This window comes from Protopterus annectens, chromosome 9.part0 (genome assembly GCF_019279795.1).
Source record: "Protopterus annectens isolate FY-2018-M chromosome 9.part0, PAN1.0, whole genome shotgun sequence".
Lineage (NCBI taxonomy): Eukaryota > Metazoa > Chordata > Ceratodontiformes > Protopteridae > Protopterus > Protopterus annectens.
In genome coordinates, this window is record NC_056743.1 from 959,666,077 (window position 1) to 959,689,107 (window position 23,031).

General features: G+C 45.6%; 1 protein-coding gene across 6 annotated transcripts in view; it reads right to left on the reverse strand.

The window, feature by feature from the left end:
* The window catches only part of GKAP1 (G kinase anchoring protein 1), a 2,226,639-nt gene that overhangs the window by 1,699,610 nt on the left and 503,998 nt on the right, over positions 1-23,031 (reverse strand). For all 6 annotated transcript variants that reach the window (XM_044083704.1, XM_044083701.1, XM_044083700.1 and 3 more), the window contains exon 3: positions 10,098-10,229. In XM_044083704.1, the coding sequence (XP_043939639.1) occupies positions 10,098-10,229 (132 nt within the window). The remainder of the gene's footprint in view (positions 1-10,097; positions 10,230-23,031) is intronic.

Sequence of the window (23,031 nt, forward strand, 5' to 3'; positions counted from 1 at the left end):
CCCTGTTCTGTTACTGGTACTCTTTCCACAGCTCTCATCTTTGTTAATTCCGCTATCTGCTGCAGAGCTTCTATTTTTTGATTTGGAGGCAGGTTTGGCATTCCTCTTTTACTGGTAAGGTGTGGAAGTGGAACCGGTAGCCTTGGTCTATGGTTTGCAAAATCCACTTGTCTTTTGTGATATAGTGCCAATTTTTCGAAAATAAGGCTAACTTTCCGCCTAATGGTGCTGCTATTTGCTCCCTGGTAGGCGGAGTCAGAGCCAAGTCACTGTGATTGTCCTGTTGCAGTGGCAGTGGTTGTGTCTGTGCCTCGGTTATTGCCTTGCCACTGTCGCCTCTGTAGGCACCTCCTCTGGATTGATTTCTGCCTCTAGGCGTCTATTCCTGCCCTTTGGGATCTTGTGGAGTCAGGAAAGGACCAATTTTTGGCAGGCCAGTTCCTGCTAAACCTTGGGGGCTGAACCTGTAAGAAATCTTTAACTGTTTGTACAGATTTTGCCTTTTCTTCCATTTTCTTCATTACCTGCTGGGCAGGTGTACCAAATAGACTGGCCTTATCCATAGGAGCAAATAATAGCTTTGCTTTAACATGATCCGGTAAGACCTGTTCTTTCAACCATGCATGCCTTCTTATCACTGTGCCAGTCATGGCTGATCTAAATGAAGCCTCCAGTGCATCATAGCCACATTTTAAGGAATGGTTACTAACCTGTTGGATGTTATTCACCATTTCTAATACATATTTCTTATCTAAAGATTCATCAGAGGACAGTTTTTTAGTTAACTGATCAAGCATAAACTCTTGGTATTGGATCATATGAAACTGACAGTTTAAAGCTCTAGCTGAGAGAGTAGCAAAGGTGTAAACTTTTTTCCCCCATCTCTCTAAGGACCTGGATTCCCTTTCAGAAGGAATAGGGTTTTTTGCTGTGGTCGAGGCTACGGCCTTAGGCCCCTGGGATATAGTTTTGGGGTCTGCAAGTGGGGCCTTGTATAGGTGGTGATGAGTGTCTGGCACCCTGTAAAATCTATCTGGTTTGGCAGGCGCTGGAGGTAAAGAATCAGGAGCAGTGCAGACATCATTAAATGCATCATCCACAACAGGCAGTACAGGAGGTATAGCTAAGGGCCTATGTTGTGGTAAGTGCAGAAAAGTCCTAAGCCTTTTTCTTGAATCTGAGAAATCTTGTCCCTGCCATTGGAATTGTTCTCTCATGGCATGTAGGGTTTCCCCAAAGGAAAATTCCTCTGGTGGAGAGGCAGCTGGAATGGATTCTTCAGCATCGGAATCTTCATAAGTAGAAAAAGGAGCCTCTGGCTGGTCTGTAATGTCTGAGTCATCCGCAGAATCATCAGAGGACACTGGCTCAGGGGGCTCTGCTCTAGGTCTCTTTTCTGGGGGCTGAGAGGCCCTGTCTGGGTGAGAATGGGATACCCTAATTAAGGATATTAAATCTTCTGCCAGAGTAAGCATTTGTGAACTAGAAGTGGGCCTGTGTGAGGGGGGCTTAACAGGCACAGATTTAGCAGATTTGGCTGCTTTAGCCCTGGCAAAGGCCTTAATAGACATGGCTGCAGGAGGCCTAGCAGCACCACGTGCTGGGGTAGAGACATCCAAAGGGATGGTGTCTGATAAATCACTAGGAACCGCAGTTGTAGGCAAAATTTCTGAGGCCGATTCAGGTAAGGTAGCAGGAGCCTCAGTAGTAGTCATGGATTCGGCTGAAGATTGACCAGTTTTCGGTTTCGGCGAAACCGAGACACTCGCGGCTGCTTAACCGTGGTTTCGGCGAAACCGCGGACCGCGAGTGTCGGTCTTTTCTTTTGCGTTTTAACAATTTGGGTAGTCGGAGGATCCGGCGGCATAATGTACAAAATCTGAGCGAAAAACTGTTCAGCAAACTCCGACCGGCGCCTAAGCGTTGTCGGTTGAAGGAAGCACAGGCGAACAGGCTGCTACGTCGTGGTCTGGGCCTAAGCAAGGCAGACAGTAAGAGTGGAAATCTTTATGAGGTATTTGTTTCCCACAAGTTAAACAGTTATTGACTTTTTCTGACATCGGCTGAGGCAAGAAAGAGTCCCCAGCGGGTACTTAGCTTTTAGAAGTCTTCGAAGTAGTATTCGGTAGTAGTAATCTCTGGATCTGACCGACCGGCACTTGCGAACAGCTTCTGCTTCGGGCGCCACGCGGCAAGAAAGACTGAGGAAAATGGCGTCGGCTGATGCCTTTATACCCGAAGACCAGCAGAGATGACGTCGGGTGAAGTGCGACATCAGCCGAAGCCGGACCCAGACTTTGGAATCCGGCCGACCGAAGGGCTGCCTGACGACAGGACAACCCATTTGTTAGGACTGCAGATGCATCCATGAAGGACATCCGTGTCACATAAGCCAGATGTTCCAGTAGTATGCGTTTGCTGTCCGCTTGGATCAGGCAGTCGTCCAGATAAGGGTAAATTTGTATCCCTTGAAGTCTGCAGTAGGCAATCACTGATGCCAGGCACTTTGTGAATACTCTGGGCACAGTAGATAAGCCAAAGGGCAATGCAGAGAATTGATAGTGGATTGAACCTGCAAGAAATCTGCGGTATCTTCTGCAGCTTTGTCTGATTGGGACATGCAGGTATGCCTCCTTGAGGTCCAATGTTACCAGCCAAAACTCCTTGCCCAGCATGGGAAGAAGTTGCTGTAATGTGAGCATCTTGAATTCTGGCACGAGTAGGAATGTGTTTAGGATGGATAAGTCCAAAATGGGTCTCCAGTCGGTTCCTTTTCTTGGTACCAGAAAAAGTCTTGAATAAAAACCTTGACCTTGTTGGAGTGTAGGTACCTTTTGTATAGCTCTCATGTTTAGGAGCTTTGAAATTTGCAGTTGTGCCTCTGCCCTTTGATTTTGTGGCAGGTTTGGCATGCCTCTCAATTTTGGAAGAGTGTGAAATTGAAATTTGTAGCCTCTGTTTATAATGTCCAGTATCCATTTGTCTGTTGTGACAATATGCCAATTGCTTGCAAATAATGCTAGTTTCCCTCCCAAAGGTGCTGTCAGCTGAGACTTGCTTGGCATGGAAATGAGGGAGTCATTGGGTTTGCTTCCTGTATTGTTGTGCACTGTCTTCACCACCTCTTGGTGCTGGAGATTGCCATTGTCTGCCTCTATATGATCCTTGTGATTGCCCTCTGCCCCTTGTGTGTCTGTATCTGCCTCTTTGGGGCTTGTCAGTGGCTGGAAAGGACCAGTTTTTTGAAGGCCAATTTCTGCTAAAACGTGGTGGTTGGACCTGTAAGAAAGCCTTGACAGTTTGCATAGATTTGGCTTTTTCTTCCATTTTCCGTAGTATGTCCTCAGCATTAGTACCAAATAATACATCCTTTTGTAAAGGAGCATCAAGAAGTTTAGCTTTCACATGATCAGGTAAATTTTGTTCCCTAAGCCAGGCATGCCTGAATGACTGATCCTGTGGCAGCCGCTCTACTGGAAGCCTCTAGGGCATCATAACCACATTGTAAGGTGTGTTTACCCACTTGCTCCGCACTATGCATCATATCCTGTAACTCTTTTAAATCTGGTTGTTCAGGTTGAGACATTTTGTTCCTTAATTGTGATAACAGGTACTGTTGATATTTAATCATATGAAACTGACAGTTTAAAGCCCTCATGGCTAGGGTGGCGAGGTATATACCTTTTACCCCACCTTTCTAGAGATCTGGAAACCCTATCTGCAGCGAGTGGATTCTTGGCAGTGGAGGCTTTTAATCCCTTGGGGCCTTGTGAAATGGTTTCAGGGTCAGCATTATGGCCTTTGTAGAGAAATTGGTGAGAGCTGGGTACTCTGTAATACCTATCAGGTTTTACTGGTGCAGGAGGCAGAGAATCAGGGTTAAGGCAAGCCTCTGAATAGACATCATCCAGTACATCCAAAACAGGGGGTATAGCCAGAGGTCTGTGCTGAGGTAACCAAAGAAATTCCCTAAGTCTTTTCTTGGAATCTGAAAAGTCTTGGCCTTCCCAATGGAAGTGTTCCCTCAAAGTGTGCAAGGTTTCCCCAAAAGAAAAATCCTAAGGAGGGGATACAGAAGGAATGGACTGTTCTGCATCCGAATCCTCAAAAGGGGAGTAAGAGTGTTCCTCTGCATCAGAATGTTCTGATAAAATGGATCCCTGATCAGAAGAGGGAGATTCTTCCTCCACTCTGGAGTCTCTTGTCAGGAGGGGCTGAGAACCTCTGATAAGAGTAATTAAATCCTCAGCCATTTTAAGCATCTGTTTCTTAGGCATGGGTCCAGGAGATGGGCCCTGTGCAACAGGCCTCGTGGGATGCCTGGCTGCTTTGGATTTAGTAAAAGCCTTTATTGAAAAAGAAGATGAGGGCCTAAATACACCATGGGTGGAGGTGGACCTGTCCACTTAGTAGGCTCGACATTAGCAGGGGCTTCGGTTGTAGTCTGGGAAAGGACCGAGGACCCAGCGGTCTCGGGTACAGAGAACACCGCCAAAGGACTGTCGTCGGTAGTCAGGGACTGCAAAGGCGTCTCGCTGAGAACCGGACCACGTGTAGCCTGTTTTGGCGTGGTGTCGGCGGGGACCACGGGTCTCGCGTGTCGGTCCTTTTCCTTGCGTTTTTTGGACAAAACGGTAGTCGGAGTGTCCGATGACATCTTATAATCAAAAGCTTTACCAAAGTAGTGTTGGGCGAACTCCGCTCGACGCTTGATAGTGCGTTTATTGAAGGTAGCGCAAAAGCGACAGCCCAAGACGTCGTGGTCTGGGCCCAAACAAGGTATGCAACGGGAATGGAAATCCTTATGCGGTATTTGCTTCCCACAAGAAATACAATTATTAACTTTTTCTGACATCGGTCTGAGGCAAGAAAAGTTTCCCCAATGGGGTACTTAGCTTTAAAGAAGACTTCGGATCCAATTTTTTTTCGTAATTCAGGAGCTGGCCGACCGGCACTTGCGAACTGCTTCTGCTTCGGGCACCGCGCGGCAAAAAAGACTGAAGAACATGGCGTCGGCTGTGTCTTATATACTCTGGCCTTACTGACGTCAGAAGAGTAAGCGACGACAACCGACGCCGGACCAAGACTTTGGAATTCGGCCGACCGAGGGACCGCCTGACAGCTGAAAACCCATCTGTGATTACTGCAGCTGTATGCACGATGAACATCTTGCTTGAAGCTTTCTTGAGGCAACAACTCTGACAAGGAAGTGGTAAGCTCTGAAACCAAATCCCTTTGAAGCCAGACAAAGTGGGCCAAGTAATTGGTTGCCCTCAGACCAGAAGTAGCTGCTTTCAAAAGCGGTCAATCACCCAGGACTCCCTGTTCAGGGGGTGGACTGTGGAGCTCTGCTCAGATAGCGCCTTCTTGGTAGCAGTGGCCACCACAATGGCATCAACAGGGACCCCTTGCTCCAAAAAAGACCTGTCCTGAGGGAGACTGAGGAACTTTTCTGCTTTCTTGGGCATGGGTTCCACCATGTCCGGTTCCTTCCAGGGCATGCTGGTGATGAGATCCACAAGCTTGTCAGCGGGGTGGGGACCCAGGTAGAAGGGCCCATCCCAAACGCCTTCAGAAACACAGTCTCATCTGAAGACGGGGGTTGGGAAGACCATTTGCCTCTCTGTTTGAGGACTTCCAGGATGTCCCCGAAGGAAATCTCCTCAGGCGGAAGTATGGGAGACCCACCCGTCTCCCTCTTCAAAATCTGTCTCTTCAGTGAAGAAATCTCTGGGGGAGGCCAGCTCCTCTTACACACTCTCTTCTGAGGGGGCTCCTCCATGATGGACTCGGGGGAGAACTCAGAAGAGATGGGTACCCCAAGTGGGGGCAGTGCCCAACTGAAGGTGTTTGCGAGGGGGCTGACCCTGGATGGATGATGAGGCCTCAGCACCCAAACTCAAGAAAGGCTGGAAAGGATCTTGGGAAGAAGAAGAGGTAGCTACCAAACTGGAGAAGGTCCTATCACCCAGAAGGCTAACAGACTGGACAAAGCCCTCCCCCCATCCCTGGTGGCTGGGGCCACCTGAGAAGGGACCCCGACGCAGTGCCAAAGCCTCTGGACAATATTGGTGCTGAGCTTTCCAGCACTGAGGCCCCCAAGAGAAGGGAGTGGTCTGAAAAATACGGGCCCGAAACCATCTTCAGGGAACCAGCACCGACCCCTCGGGGACAAGGCCCACTCTGGTCCGAGGACTGTGGAACAGAGCCGGCCAGGTGCCCTGATGGTGTCGAGAAAGGAGAGAGTCCCGACACTGTCGGACTCTCACTGTGAATCCCAGGGCCCTGACATTCAAATTCCTACTGGATTGGAAGAGGAGAGTGGAGACCTGTGGATGGGGAGGGTACCTTAGCTGCATGGGCTGGAGACAACAGCAGTCCCAACTCAATTTGGGCTTAAAAGAAACTCTTCATCCTATCCATGTCTGAGGGAAGGAGACCTCTGGATGAAGCTGAGGAGTGGCCGGATCCTGCTAGGGATCCGGCCTTGGATGCTGAAGTCCTGTGGCTCCTAGCATGAGAGCGGCTCAGACGTTTCGGATCCAAACGGGTCCTGGAGGATCCGGGAGGAGAACCCTCTGAAACAGGAGGAGTCCGAGGACTTGGGAGCCATACCGGCAAGATACAACAAACTAGTCAGATCCAGGGACGGTCTGGTCTTATTCAGATCTGAAGACCTCCAGTCTGGTGGGGTCTTGGATCCAAAAGCCTGATCCAAAGATCTGTGGATGACAGACCTCAGATCCAAAGCCAAAGAAGCTGAACTTTGATCAAAGGATCTGCGATCCGAGAGCCTTGCTTTTTAGTAAGAGAAGACGACACCCCAGAGGTAGGAGGAGGTTTCTTCTTTGGCTCCTTCAAAGACTTGGAAGGGGGAGTCCAAGGACAGAGGGCCCCCCTTCACCAAGCCTTTGAGGAGGAGTTTGTAGAGGCACTGTACAAGGACCCTGGGGTTGAACACGGCATAAGTGTCACATTCAACCTCCAGGTCTGCTGACCCTAGAAAGTAGAGACACTCCTCGTGTGAGTCAGAACACTGTATCTTCAGACCCCATGAGGAGCATCTCTTGAAGCCCACAGGCTTATCAGCCATACCAATAAGACACACACACACACACACACACACACACACACACACACACACACACACACACACACACACACACACAGTCAAACTAACTCTCAAACAGAGAGAAAGAGATAGAGAAGACTACTTTAAAAAGGGACACAATGCGCCAAGCACTTGAAGGGGGGGAGGGGAGAACCTACCTAAACACCCACTATATTCTGCTAGGGAAGAGAGGACTACAGAGAAAATGGCTAACTACGGAAATACTACACTAAAAGGAGGAAACAGAGAGAAAAAAAGGCAACAAAAAGCACCACTTGTCTAGAATCCTACACCTGAGCCTGGACCACGTCTTGAGCAATTCAGCAGCAAACAATATCTGAGTGTTAGAGTGTAGCAGAGTATTATGGGTAGGGGAGGAGCTTGAACTCTGGATCTGTGAGAAGTGGCCGGCTCAGAACAGAGGTTGGATCCTAGACCCATCTGTGAGGAATAATGACATGGATAGCATCAAATCTAGTGTTTGGAATAAAAAAATGGAAACCTTCTAAGAAAACTAGCACGAGTAAATTAGAGAGTACAGTGGAAATATACCAAGATATGTGAAAGCTTAAAATAAAACAGATTAAACTATCTGAACTTGAAGTGTCTCTCAGATATTTAAGAGGAAACTTTATACAGATTATATATATATATATATATATATATATATATATATATACAGCATTTAGAGACCTCTGCCTCTAGAATACCAGGGTTGTCAAAGAGCAATACAGAATCATCAGACAACCTATGAAGGAGTTGTACAGGAATGAGAGATGTACTAACTGGTTCTCTGAGAGAGTACCTGATGCATGGAACAGACTATCATATTATAATAAAGCAAGCACTCATTTAGATATTTTTAGGAACCATTTGGACATGTTATGGGAATGACTGTTTTTGTATATGGGCAGGCTAGAATGGCATTATTACCTATGACTGAATTATTTGTATGTATGTAAGTATGTATGTACAAATTCCTGCTGAAGGCATTAAAGTACTGGGGAGAACAAGGGATTAAGAGCAGATGTCAACCTGAAGAATGGGTTGAGAATCCTCAGACCAGAACTCAGAAAAGCAGCGTTTTGCTTTGTACAAGCTTAGGCCACCTGGTCTCTATGCCTACCCCACAGAAGCACACGGTGCTGATAAAATCAGTTAACACACACAGATATGTATACACACACACACACACACACACACACACACACACACACACACACACACACACACACACACACACACATATATTTTTTATTTTATGAGTAGAGAAAAACACAGTGCTTCTTTTTTTCTTAAAAAATACTTAAGATGATTAGTTTTAGGATAAGGAATTTATCTATAAGCAGAAGAAAAAAAAACTGAAGATGGTTAAATTCTGTAAAGAACTATACATTACTTTCCATTCTAGCTTAGGTCTTTTGTCAAACTTAACAAAATGATCCCCATTTATAGAGTCTTGAGCCTCTCTTTAGCCTAAAAAGCAGTTACAAATGACAGCAGGAGTTACAAATGACAGCAGTATCTCACTAAGTAATACATTCACATTTGGTGCTGGAAGATCAAAAGACTGAAGACTGTGGGTACTATTCCATCACCGGGTGCTTAGATTTGTTCTCCAATAATGACACTGCAGTGTAGCATAAACAGGGGATACTGCACTACTGAGTGAATGTCCTTTACATGAGATATTAAACAGTGGTCCCATCTGCCTGAATTGGTGGTAGTTCAGACGGATGTGACAAAAATCCCACAACATTTATCAAAAAGGTTAGGGGAATTTGACTACAGCCAGAGCCAAATTCTCTGTAGTAAGTATGAATACAACCTCAGGTCTCCCTGAAAAAGAGGCCATAGGCTTAGTGGGACTAACCTGATCAGCAAAGCCTACTGTTAATTTCTTTAATGAAAGTGTAAAAATATAAACAAACAATCTCTACAAAAAGAAAAAATTCCGTACTTAGCAAAAAAAAAAAAAATAAAAAAAATCAAAGACTATGAAATACCAAAGAATTAAGTGTAACAATTAATGTTAGGTAGGAAAACACATAGTGGGATATGTGGTGCTCTCCTCTCTCACTCTCATTGTTTAGGCCTTTCCCACCCAGACTATCAAGACCCTTCTTCGCCCTTCTGCCTAACCTGTCCTGCCCAGCTGTAGGATTAGCACTCTTCTGTCTGCAACAGTACTCAGTCTTCAATGCCACAGACAATGAATGTTACTCCACTGCGACTCCCAGAAAGAACCAACACCTTGATGCAAGGCCAGTTATGGCTAACCTAATAAATAAGTAGTGCAAAATAACTGCATGGAATATCAGCTACACCATATATACATTCAACTTTAATTCTGTCGAAGAGTCCACTGTCTGACAGCGACTCTAAACAAGGAGAAATGTACCTTGAGCAGTGAAGGCTGTTGAAATGCTCAACGGGTGAATTATGTAGAATGATGCATCACACTGGTGTTTTTTTAGAAAAAGTTCATGCTGAAGCAAGCACATTCATTGTATGATATAATTACATACACATGTTGACTCTTACTACATACATTCCTGCAAGTCAATCCTAGATGTTTACACATGTGCATTACATGCCATCTCTGTACTGTGCACTCGCTTCACCTAGTCTGTTTGCTTAGTGTTTTATCTGCACAAACAAGGGTATTATAACTGCCTAGCCTACAGTCACCAGGACCACCACAATGCCTAGCAACATTTGGATATAAAATCTTGCAGTGTTGTCTAGGAATTTTTTGACACCAGCTGCAGAGAATAAAAGCTCTTGAGAATGTCAGCCTAACCAAAGAAAACTCAGTAATACACACTATTATAGCATAAACAAAGTACACCAAGAACATGAACGTATCCGAATTTACTCTATGTTTGTGCATGCTAACAGTTCTGCACTGCCTTTAAACCATTTGTTTCTGATCGCTTTAAAGTATTACATGTTTCTGTACCAGTATGAGCTGAACAGTACCCACCTGCTCATCCTTCTCCTTCCATTCTTGCCAGTCATTCACTGGACATTCTTCTTTAGCTTGAGAAGTAACAGGCTGGACACCTGGAGCAGCAGACGATTTCTGAGGAATCTTTTTGAATGCAATGTTTCGCAACTGCAGAACAATAAACATTACATATAAGCAAATACATACAACAGGTACAACACCAACAAAGACAATATGAACCTGCATTTATCTTGTATACATATTTAATGAAAAATGCTTCAAGAACAAAGAGTGACAACCAAACTACAAGGCTTCAAAAAGTACAGTTGTGTACACTTACCATAAAGGTAGATGTTCGAGTGTATTAACTGTTGCAGTCATCACCTGTAGGTTATCCCTGCTGTGGTAGCCCTTGGCCGGCCCAAATACCAGAGTCAATGTTTTTCTGCATCGGCTGCTGTCGTTTGCTGTCTGATGTCAGGTTGTCAGTGCTATAAAGGAAGGCAGCCGACGCCACTGCATCAATTATTTCTTGCTCTAACCAATCAGGGGCCCCAGTAAATATAATAAAGTGGTTCTGGTGGCTAAAAGCCACCGTTAGCAACTTATGTCTCCCTAAAGAAAGAAGATATAAGGGGGAAGGAGGGTGGAGAAACCAGGACTGCAACAGTGAATTCACTAGAACATCTACATTTATGGTAAGTGTACACAACTGTACCATGTTCTTCGTGTTTCACTGTTGCAGTCATCACCTGTGGGAAGACTCCCAAAGCTGAGGACAGGGGTGGTAGGATTAAGCAAGAGACCTAGGAATGGGTCAGCATGCCCTGCAGAACTGCAGATGCAAACCCTGCCCTAGCCTTAGAAAATAAAGGTAGGTGGTAATGCTTGGTAAAGGTACTGACAGAAGTCCAGGTGCCAGTTTTCAGGATGTCCCTGATGGGAACTCCTCTAAGCAATGCTGTGGAAGTGGAGGCTGCCCTAGTGGAATGGGTTTGAACAGACTGGGGGGGGGGGTTCCCATGCAATCTGTAGCAGAAATGGATACAGTGGGATATCCATTTGGAAATGGTTTGTATGGAAATGAGCTTCCCCTTTGCCCCTGGGGCAAAGCTGACAAGTAGTTGGTCTGTTTTCCTGAAGGGCTTAGTACGGTCCAGACAGTATCGCAGCTGTCTGTGCACGTCTAGTGAGTGCAGAATTCTTTCCCCCTTGTTTTGAGGGTTAGAAAAGAAGGTGGGTAGATGTATGGCCTGGTTGAGAGTTACATTAGTTACCACCTTGGGCATAAAGGAGGGATTAGTCCTCAGGGAGACCCTGTCTGCATGGAAGATGATGAAGGGCTCAATGGCCATCAGTGCCTGAAGTTCTGAAACCCTTCTGGCTGAGATGATAGCTAGAAGAAAAGCAGTCTACCAGGAGAGGTATAGTACAGTTGAGTACACTTACCATAAATGTAGATGTTCGAGTGTATTCACTGTTGCAGTCATTACATTTGGGTAATCCTGCTGGCAGGTTGCCCTCAGTCGGCCTGAATTCCAAAGTCTTTGGTCCTGTATCGGTTGCTGTCACCCCTTTCCTGACGTCAGGTCGTCAGGGGTATAAAAGATGCAGCCGACGCCATTTTCTTCAGTTTTTCTTGCCCCAGATGTCAAGTGCCCCCAAAAGGGTAGGCTAGATATATATATATATATATATATATATATATATATATATATATATATATATATATATATATATATATAAAAACATACATGCACCAAAATAAACTTTACCTTCATCTACAAGCAAATACACCACATAGGTTGTATAGTTCAGAGAAGTAAAGATAAGTTCCAGTAGAAATAAGGGGGATGGCGGGTGGGTAACCTGGACAGCAACAGTGAATACATTCGAACATCTACATTTATGCTAAGTGTACACAACTGTACTATGTTCTTCGTGTTTCACTGTTGCAGTCATTACATTTGGGTAGAGTCCCAAAGCTATGGTTGGGGGGCTGGAGCTAAACAACATTAGGAGTGGCTATGAGGCCCTGCAGAACTGCAGTGGCAAAGCCTGCTCTGGATTTAGAGTAAAGTGGCAGATTGTAATGCTTTGTAAAGGTGTGCACTGAACTCCAATAGCAGCCTCTAAAATGTCTTTGGTTGGTACTCCCCTGAGAAAGGCTGCAGAAGTGGCTGCAGCTCTGGTTGAATGTGGCCTAAAGCCCTTAGGCACTGGTTTGCCATGCTGAGAGTAGCAGAAATGAATGCAGTGACCCATCCACTATGAAAGTCTGCTTGGAGATAGCCTTTCCTTGTGATCCTGCAGCATATGCCACTAGTAATTGTTCTATCTTTCTGAAAACTTTAGTTTTGTCCAAATAGAATCTAAGTTGTCTGTATATGTCCAAAGAATGCAGAATTTTCTCCCCCTTGTTCTGTGGATTTGGATAAAAAGTTGGCAAATGAATAGTTTGGTTAAGGGCTACACTGGACACCACCTTAGGCATGAAAGTAGGATTTGTCCTCAGAGAGACCCTGTCTGGATGAAAAATGATAAAAGGTTCCACAGCCATGAGGGCCTGTAGCTCTGACACTCGTCTTGCAGAAGTTATTGCTAGGAGCAGAACTGTTTTCCAAGATAAAAACGTTATATCCACAGTAGCAGCTGGCTCAAAAGGAGGTAAGGTGAGTTTTTCCAAGACATAATTGAGGTCCCATGCAGGTATTGACGTTCTCCTTGGAGACCTTAAGTTTTTGGCTCCTCTGAGGTACTGTCTTAATAAAGGATGAGAAAAGAGTGGTGGCTCTGTATTGTAATGAGCCAAAGTGGCAGAGGCATGAATTTTAATTGATGAAAAAGATGGGCCTTTGTCCAGCATCTCAGTTAAGTATTATAAAATCTGAGGAATATTTGGTACAGCTGTGTTGGTTCCTTGAGCTTGGTTCCAAGCACAAAATCTCTTCCATTTTCCAGCATAGGATTTTCTAGTACTAGGCCTTCTGGCTTCCAAAATGACATCCATCACAGCTTTTACTGAGAGGTGTGCATTGTATGGCTACATTATCTGCCATGCTGCCAGGTTTAGAGTCCTGAGTTGGCTGTGCAGAATCTGATTGTTTTGTTGGGACAGTAGGTGAGGTATTTGAGGTAAGGTCCAGGCTGGGCATTGAGACAAGTTCCTTAAGACCGGATACCAGTACTGGCGGGGCCAGTCTGGGGCAATCAGAATCATTTTTGGTTTCTCCTGTATCACCTTTAGGAGTACCTTGGGGAGGAGAGGCAGTGGAGGAAAGGCATATACTGATAGGTTTTTCCAGTTGAAAGATAAGGCGTCCACTTTCCATGCTTGTCTGTGATAAGTCCTTGTGCAGAATCTTTTTAGTTGAAAGTTGTGAGGGGACGCAAATAGAGCTATGTCCGGGCGTCCCCATTTCTTTGTTATCATGCTGAAGACTTGTGGATCCAGGTGCCACTCATGGGGATCCATGAGGTTTCTGCTTAGTTCGTCTGCCAGAGTATTGTCCTTTCCTGGCAGGAATTGTGCCAGCAGATAAACTTGGTAAGTCAATGCTGTGTCCCATAAAGCCATGGCTAGTCTGCAAAGGGGGTAAGAATGCGTGCCCCCCTGCTTATGTACCACATGACCATGGTATTGTCTGTCTTTATCAGTAGTTGTCCCAGATGAATTAGGTCCTTGAAGGCTGTCAGGGCATTTTGAACAGCTAGCATCTCTTTTTGATTGATATGTAGATGCATTTGATTTGTGGACCAGGTGCCTTGAATGCCTCTTCCTGCCATGTGGGCCCCCCAGGCATAATCTAATGCATCCGTTGTTAGGTTCTGCCTGGCTGTGGGTAGTGAGAATGGCTGTCCCTTGTTTTGGTGACAAGCCTTTGCCCACCAATGAAACTCCTGTTGCAGGCAGATAATGTGTTTCCAGGCTATGGCAATGTTGTGTCCAGACACTTTTTAGGTACCACTGAAGTTTCCTCATATGCAGTCTTGCATATGGAATTAGTAGGATGCAGGATGCCATGAAGCCCAAAGCCTGCAGAATTTTTCTTGCAGATAACTGGGCCTTTGTTGCCATTTCCTTGAAATAGGTAGTCAGTTGCCTTTGTTTGTCTGGCATGAGATAAGCCATCTGGGCAGTTGTATTTAAGCTTGCACCCAGGAATATTATCTCTTGAGAGGGTACTAGTTTTGATTTCTTTTCGTTGACTGTGTACCCTAGGCATGTTAAAAGTCTTTTCACAAACACCAGATGCTGTAGTAGAATGTCCTTGTTCTCTGCTTGAATGAGGCAGTCGTCCAAGTAAGGATATATTTGTATTCCTCTTTGTCTGCAGAAAGCAATTACTGGTGCCAGGCACTTTGTGAAGACCCTGGGCGCAGTAGATAAGCCAAAGGGCAGTGCAGAGAATTGGTAATGCTTTGAACCAGCCTTGAATCTGAGGTATCTTCTGCACGACTGTCTGACTGGGACATGCAGGTATGCCTCTTTTAGGTCTAAAGTGACGAGCCAAGCCTTTCTGCCCAGCATGGGTAGAAGCTGCTGTAAGGTCAACATCTTGAATTTTGGTATATTCAGAAAACTGTTTAGAATAGATAGGTCCAGTATTGGTCTCCATGCTTTATCCTTTCTGAGTACCAAGAACAGTCTTGAGTAAAATCCTTGCCCCTGCTCTTGCTGTGGCACTTGTTGAATAGCCCCCATGTCCATGAGGGATGAGACTTGTTTTTGAGCCTCTGCCCATTGATTTTTTGCAGGTCTGGCCAACCGTTTGCCCTTGGCAGGGTATGGAAGTGAAAGTTGTAGCCTTGTGACACTATGTCTAGAACCCATTTGTCCTGGGTTATAATGTGCCAATTTTGAGAAAAAAGGTGCTATTTTTCCTCCTAAGGGTGCTGCCAGTAGATAAGTGCTTGGTGCAGGCAGGGGGAAGTCATTGGGACTGTTTCCTGTATGGTTGTGATTTGTCTTCTCCACTTTTGGAGGTAGAAGCACCCCATTGCTTAGACCTGTATGAACCTTGTGGCTGGGATCTGCCTCTAGGGCGTCTGGATCTGCCCCTTTGAGGTCTGTCTGACACTGGAAAGGACCAATTCTTTGTAGGTCAGTGTCTGCTAAACCTAGGTGGCTGTACTTGTAAAAAATCTTTTACCGTTTGCATAGATTTAGCTTTGTCCTCCATTTTCTTTAACACCTCTTCTGCCTTAACACCAAGCAAGGTATCATGGTGCATCTAATAATTTAGCTTTGACATGAACAGGCAGATTTTGTTACTTTAACCAAGCATGCCTCCTAATTATAGAACCAGTAACAGCGGCCCTGCAGGAGGCCTCCAGAGAATCAATATCACATTGCAAAGTATGCTTTCCAACTTGTTCAGATGCATGCAATAAATCCTGCATTTCTTTGTTATCTGCATATTCAGAATTTACCAACATTTTCTGTTTAAGCAGTGTCATGACATATTGCTGATATTTGAGCATATGAAACTGGCAGTTTAAGGCCCTTATAGCCAAGGTAGCAGATGTGTAAATCTTTTTTCCCCATCTATCCAGTGCCCTAGAATCTCTGTCAGAGGGGGTAGGGGTTTTTGCAGTGGAAGCCTTAACCCCCCCTTTGGGACCCTGAGAAATAGTTTCTGGGTCTGCAGTAGGGTTTTTGAAAAGGAATTTATGAAAGTCAGGAGCCATGTAGTATCTGTCTGGCTTAACAGGTGCTGGAGGTAAGGAGTCAGGGGTCAGACTAGACTCTGAAAACACATCATCTACAATGTCTAACACAGGTGGAATAGTTAGAGGCCTGTGTTGAGGTAGTAGAAGGAAATCCCTGAGCCTCTTCTTAGATTCTGAAAAATCTTGGCTCTCCCAGTGGAAATGCTCCCTCATGGTATACAAGGTTTCCCCAAAGGAATAGTCCTCAGGAGGAGAAGCTGAAGGAATAGATTCTTCAGCATCAGAATCCTCATAGGGGGGAAGAGAATATTGCTGATCAGAAGAGGAATCAGAGGAAATGGAAACCTGATCTGAAGATTCATAGTCTGTCTCTTGCCTAGGCCTCTTATCAGGAGGGGGATGGGAACCCCTGATCAAGGTAATTAAGTCTCCGGCCATTTTGAGCATCTGTTTTTTGGGCATGGAGGCCTGTCCATGTGGCTGGTGAAAGTACAGTTTTGTACCTACCATAAATGTAGATGTTCGAGTGCTCATACAGCTGCAGTCATTACACTTGGGTTATCCTGCCGTCAGGCGGGTCCTCGGTCGGCCGAATTCCAAAGTCTTGGTCCGGCATCGGTTGTCGTCGCTTCTTCCCTGACGTCAGCGTGGAAGGGGTATAAAAGAGGCAGCTGATGCCATTTTCTTCAGTTTTTTTGCCCCAGATGTCAGGTGCCCCCAGAAAGGAAGTCAATACATGATGCTATGCAAACATACATAAGTAAATAAATCAAAACAGTTGTTGCAAGCAAATACACCATGAAGGAATACCCCACACAGGTTGTATTTTTAAGGTGTTTGTCATAAGCCCTGTCCTAAGAGGGGATGTAGGGAGGGTAACCTGGACTGCAGCTGTATGAGCACTCGAACATCTACATTTATGGTAGGTACAAAACTGTACTATGTTCATCGTGCATACAGCTGCAGTCATTACACTTGGGTAGAATCCCAAAGCTAAGTAAGGGTGGCTGGTACTAAGCGGAATTTGAAGGGGCTAGAATGCCCTGCAGGACTGCTGTGGCAAAGCCTGCTCTAGATTTTGAGTATAGTGGAAGGTGGTAGTGCTTGGTGAAAGTGTGCACTGAACTCCAAGTAGCTGCTTCCAAAATGTCCTTGGTAGGGACCCCCTGAGGAAAGCTGCTGAGGTAGCTGTAGCCCTGGTGGAGTGGGATCTGATGTATGCAGGCACTGACTTTCCATGAAATGAATAACAAAAGCGTATGCAGTGGGCTATCCATTTTGAAATAGTCGGCTTGGAAATAGCCTTTCCTTGAGCACCTGTAGCATAGGACACAAGGAGCTGCTCAGATTTCCTGAATGACTTTGTTCTGTCCAAGTAATAGTGAAGTTGCCTGTGAATGTCCAAGGAGTGTAGTAGCCTCTCCCCTTTGTTCTGTGGATTTGGATAAAAGGTAGGTAAATGAATTGTCTGATTCAAAGCCACACTGGATACTACCTTTGGCATGAAGGTAGGGTTGGTTCGTAAGGAAACCCTGTCCTGATGGAAAATAATGAATGGTTGCACAGCCATGAGGGCCTGTAGCTCCGAAACCCTGCGTACTCAGGTAATAGCCAGAAGCAAGGCTGTTTTCCACGACAAGTATTGCAGCTCTGCTGAAGAAGCCAGCTCAAAAGGAGGCAGTGTCAGCTTCTCCAATACAAAGTTGAGGTCCCAAGCTGGAGCTGGTGGTTTCCGTGGGGGTTTTATATTTTTTGCCCCTCTGAGGAACTGCCTTAATAGAGGATGTGAGAACAAAGGAGGATCCGTATTGTATTGTGCTGAAATGGCTGAAGCGTGGATCTTGATGGAAGAGAAGGAAAGGCCACTATTTAACATCTCAGCTAGGTACTGTAGAATCTGAGGTATATTTATTACCCAAGGATTCTGGCCCTTTGCTTGATTCCAGGAACAAAATCGTTTCCATTTGGCAGAGTAGGTTTTTCTAGTGGAGGGTCTCCTGGCCTCCAAGATGACATCCTGTACCTCTTTGGAGAGGGGAGTATGTTGGTAAATTAAGATATTTTCCATGCAGCTAGATTTAGAGTTCTGAGCTGGCTGTGAAGGGTCTTGTAGTTGTGCTGTGACAACAGAAGAGGAACTTGAGGTAGGATCCATGGTGGTGAGTGTGACAGGCTCTTTAGGAGAGGATACCAGTGCTGTCGTGGCCAGTCTGGAGCAATGAGAATCATTTGTGGCCTCTCTGCTCTGGTTTTTAATAGGACTTTGGTCGGTAGAGGAGGGAAGGCATAGACTGTCAATGCTGTCCAGTTGAAAGAGAGTGCGTCCACTTTCCATGCCTGTGGATGATAGGTCCTTGAGCAGAATTTTTCCAACTGGTAATTTCTGTGGGTAGCAAATAGATCTATGTCTGGCTGTCCCCATACTTGAGTTATCTTTGAGAAGACTTGAGGATGCAACTTCCATTCGTGTGGGTCTGTCATAATTCTGCTTAACTTGTCTGCCAGTGTGTTTTCCTTCCCTGGCAGGAATTGTGCCTGCAGTTGAACTTGCAATTCCAATGCTGTGTTCCACGGGGTCATAGCTTGTCTGCACAGTGGGTATGAATGTGTCCCTCCCTGTTGTTTATGTATCACATGAATGTGGTGTTGTCCATCCTTATTAATAGCTGGCCCGGATGCAGTAGGTCCTTGAAGGTCATAAGAGCATTTTGCACAGCTAGCATCTCCTTTTGATTGATGTGAAGGTGCATCTGTTTTTGGGACCATTTTCCCTGGATGCACTGATCTGACATGTGAGCTCCCCAGGCGTAGTCTGAGGCATCTGTTGTGATGATCTGACTTGCTTGTGGTATACAGAAAGGGAGACCCGTGTTTCTTTGGCATGCTTGAGCCCACCACAAAAATTCCTTTTGAAGACATGGAATGAGTGGTAAAATTGTTTCCAAGCTGTGGCTGTGTTGAGACCATAAGTTTTTTTAGGTACCATTGTAGTTTCCTCATATGCAGCTTTGCAAATGGTATTAGTAGGATGCAAGATGCCATGAACTCCAGAGCCTGCAGGATTTTCCTTGCAGTTAGCCTGGTTAAAGTTGCCATTTTGTTGAAGTATTGAGACAGTTGTCCTTGTTTGTCTGGCATGAGGTAAGCCATCTGGGCCGTTGTATTTAAGCTGGCACCCAGGAAAATTATCTGTTGAGAGGGTATAGTTTTGATTTATTTTTGTTCACTGTGTACCCCAGGCAGTTTAATAGTTTTATTACAAACGCCAGATGCTGTAATAGAATGTCCTTGCTGTCCGCTTGGATCAGGCAGTCGTCCAGATATGGGTAGATTTGTATTCCTCGTTGTTTGCAGAAAGCAATTACTGATGCCAGGCATTTCGTAAACACTCTGGGCGCAGTAGATAAGCCAAAGGGCAATGCAGAGAATTGATAATGGGTTGAACCTGCAAGAAATCTGAGGTATCTTCTGCAATCTTGTCTGATAGGGACATGCAGGTATGCCTCCTTGCGGTCCAACGTAACCAGCCAAGAATCCTTGCCCAGCATGGGAAGAAGCTGCTGTAATGTGAGCATCTTGAATTTTGGTACCTCTAGATATGTGTTTAGAATAGATAGGTCTAAGATGGGTCTCCAATCTTTGTCCTTCCTTGGTACCAGAAATAGTCTTGAATAAAAGCCTTGACCTTGTTCTTTTGCAGGTACCTCTTGAATTGCTTTCATATCCATGAGAGCGGAAATTTGTTTTTGTGCCTCTGCCCATTGATTTTGTGGCAGATTTGGCATGCCTCTCATTTTTGGAAGGGTGTGAAAGTGGAACCTGTAGCCTCTGTCTATAATGTCCAGAATCCATTTGTCCTTTGTAACAATGTGCCAGTTTTTTGAAAATAAGGCCAGTTTTCCGCCCAAAGGTGCTGCCATTATTGCTTTGTTTGGCAGGCATAGGGGAAAGTCATTGTGTCTGTTTTCTAAATGACTGTGGTCTATCTTCTCCACCTCTTGGGGCTGGTGCTTGCCACTGCCTAGCTCTGTAAGATCCTTGAGGCTGTCCTCTACCCCTTGGGCGTCTGTATCTACCCCTTTGGGATCTGTCCGTGGCTGGAAAGGACCAATTTTTTGAAGGCCAGTTTCTGCTGAAGCATGGAGGCTGCACTTGCAAGAAATCTTTAACTGTTTGCATAGATTTCGCTTTTTCCTCCATTTTCTTTAGTACCTCCTCCGCTTTAACACCAAACAATACATATTTTTGTAGTGGTGCATCTAATAACTTTGCTTTGACATGATCTGGTAAGGTTTGCTCTTTGAGCCAGGCGTGTCTACGTATGACAGACCCCGTGACAGCAGCTCTACATGAGGCCTCTAAAGCATCAAAACCACACTGTAAAGTATGTTTCCCCACTTGTTCTGCTCCATGCAACAAATCCTGCAACTCTTTCAAATCTGGTTGTTCTGTTGGTGTCATTTTGCTTTTTAGCTGAGATAGCAAGAACTGCTGGTACTTTAACATATGAAATTGACAGTTTAATGCCCTCATGGTTAAAGTGGCTGATGTGTACACCTTTTCCCCAACCTTTCTAATGCTCTGGAATCTCTCTCTGAAGGTAAAGGGTTTTTAGCAGTAGAGGCCTTAACCCCCTTGGGACCCTGAGAAATAGTTTCTGGGTCAGCAGAAGGGCTTTTATAAAGGAACGGGTGAGAATCAGGAACCCTGTAATATCTGTCTGGTTTAACAGAGGCAGGGGGTAAAGAGTCTGGATTAAGACTGGCTTCTGCGTATACATCATCCAAAATATCTAAGACCGGAGGAATAGCTAGGGGCCTATGTTGGGGAAGTAGCAGAAATTCCCTGAGCCTTTTCTTGGAATCTGAGTAATCTTGGCCCTCCCAGTGGAAGTGCTATCTCAATGTATGAAGGGTTTCCCCAAAAGAGTAGTCCTCAGGGGGGGAGACCGAGGGAATAGACTCCTCAGCATCAGAGTCTTCAAATGGGGAATAGGCGTAATCCTGTTCCTCAGAAAGGTCTGAGGTAATAGAAGCCTGGTCTGAGGAATGGATGTCTTCCTCCAACCTGGGTCTTTTGTCTGAGGGGGGGTTGAGAACCCCTAATGAGTGTAATCAAATCCTCAGCCATTTTAAGCATCTGTTTTTTACGCATGGGGCCTTGAGAGGAGGTCTGAGGACCCTGTTTTTTAATTTTCATTGGAGCTTTAGATTTAGAGAACGATTTAATAGAGAAGGTGGTAGGCCTGAAAACGCCTTCAGAACTGGCAGGCCTCGCTAAATTTTCTGTTTCTCTGCCAAGAGTGGCGTTGGTATCTGCAGTGGGAATGGAGACCGAGGAAGTTGCGACCTCGGGTACTGAAGTCGCCGGTAAAATAGTTTCATCGGTAGTCAGGGGCTGCGTAGGCACCTCGCTGAGAACCGGAGAACCGGTAGTCGGCCTTAGCATGATCTCAGTACTCGGTGCAGGCCTCGGGTGTCTGTCCTTATCCTTGTGTTTTTTGCCTGTAACTGGCGTCGGAAAATCCGACGACATGATATAATTACATTTTTTGCCTGCGTTATGAAGGGCAAACTCCACCCGGCGCTTAATAGTGCGCTTGTTAAATCTAGCACAAAAACGGCAGGCCGAGACGTCGTGGTCTGGCCCTAAGCAAGGTATACAGTAAGAGTGAAAATCCTTCTCCGGTATTTGCTTCCCACAAGAAATGCAATTATTAACTTTGACATCGGTCTGAGGCAAGAAAAGTTTCCCCAACGGGGTACTTAGCTTTAAAGAAGACTTCGGTTGAAATACTTTTCGTAAATCTCAGGAGCTGGCCGACCGGCACTTGTGAACTGCTTCTGCTTCGGGCACCGCGCGGCAAGAAAGACTGAAGAAAATGGCGTTGGCTGCCTCTTTTATACCCCTTCCGCACTGACGTCAGGGAGGAAGCGACGACAACCGACGCCGGACCAAGACTTTGGAATTCGGCCAACCGAGGACCCGCCTGACGGCAGGATAACCCAAGTGTAATGACTGCAGCTGTATGCACGATGAACATCTTGTTTCTTTGCTTTTAAAGGTGCTTTAGTCTTTGCCTTTGAAGCTGAAGTCGGTTTAATGTATAATTGTTTAGGTCTGAATACACCCTCAGAAGCCGATGCCTCCAGACCCATCTGAGGGAATAGTCTCCGAGGCTCCAATACCTTGAGTATCCAGTGGCCTGACCAACTCAAGTGGGAGTCGGTAGCGGCCTGCGACTCTAAAGTAACGGGCGTCAGGAGCTGCGAAAGCACCTCACTGAGAACCGGCGAACCGGCGACTGGCTTAGGAGAAGCTTTGTCATCTGTTTAGGACCTCGGTTGCCTGTCTTTTTCTTTTTCTTTGCGCTTTTTGTGAACTCCGGTAGTCGGATGGCTATCCGACGACATTGTATAATTAAATCTGCGCCCAAAATAGCTTAGTGCAAAATCGTACCGACTCTTAATAGTGCGTTGGTTAAATCTAGCACAAAACCGACAACTTGAAACGTCGTGGTCAGGGCCTAGGCAAGGAATACAGTAAGAATGAAAGTCCTTATGAGGTATTTGCTTCCCATAAGAAATACAATTATTAACTTTTTCTGACATCGGACTGGAGCAAGAAAAAAAGTTTCCCCAACGGGGTACTTAGCTTTTAATGAAGACTTCGGATCTGAAACTCGAACACGAAAATCTCAGGAGTCGGACGACCAGCACTTGTGAACTGCTTCTGCTTTGGGCACCGCGCGGCAAGAAAGACTGAAGAAAATGGTGTCGGCTGCATCTTTTAAACCCCTGACAACCTGACGTCAGGGGAAGGGGTGACAGCAACCGACGTAGGACCCAAGACTTTGGAATTCAGGCCGACTGAGGGCAACCTGCCAGCAGGATTACCCAAATGTAATGACTGCAACAGTGAAACACGAAGAACATCTTACTTCTGCAGAAAGAAGCAGCAGGTTCAAAGGGTGGTAAAGTCAGTGTTTCCAAAACATAATTCAGGTCCCAGGCTGGAGTGGGTGGCCTTCTGGGAGGTCTGATATTAGAAGCCCCTCTGAGGAATTGTTTAATTAAAAGATAGGAGAACAGGGGTTGTTCTGTATCAAAATGAGCTGAAATGGTTGAGGCATGGATTTTAACAGAGGAGAAGGAGAGGCCACTATTAAGTAGTTCCACTAGGTAGTCCAGGATTAGAGGAATGGAAGGTTGTGAAGTACTGACCCCTCTGGACTGGCTCCATGAGCAGAATCTTTTCCATTTTCCTGCGTAAGATTTTCTGGTGCTGGGCCTTCTGG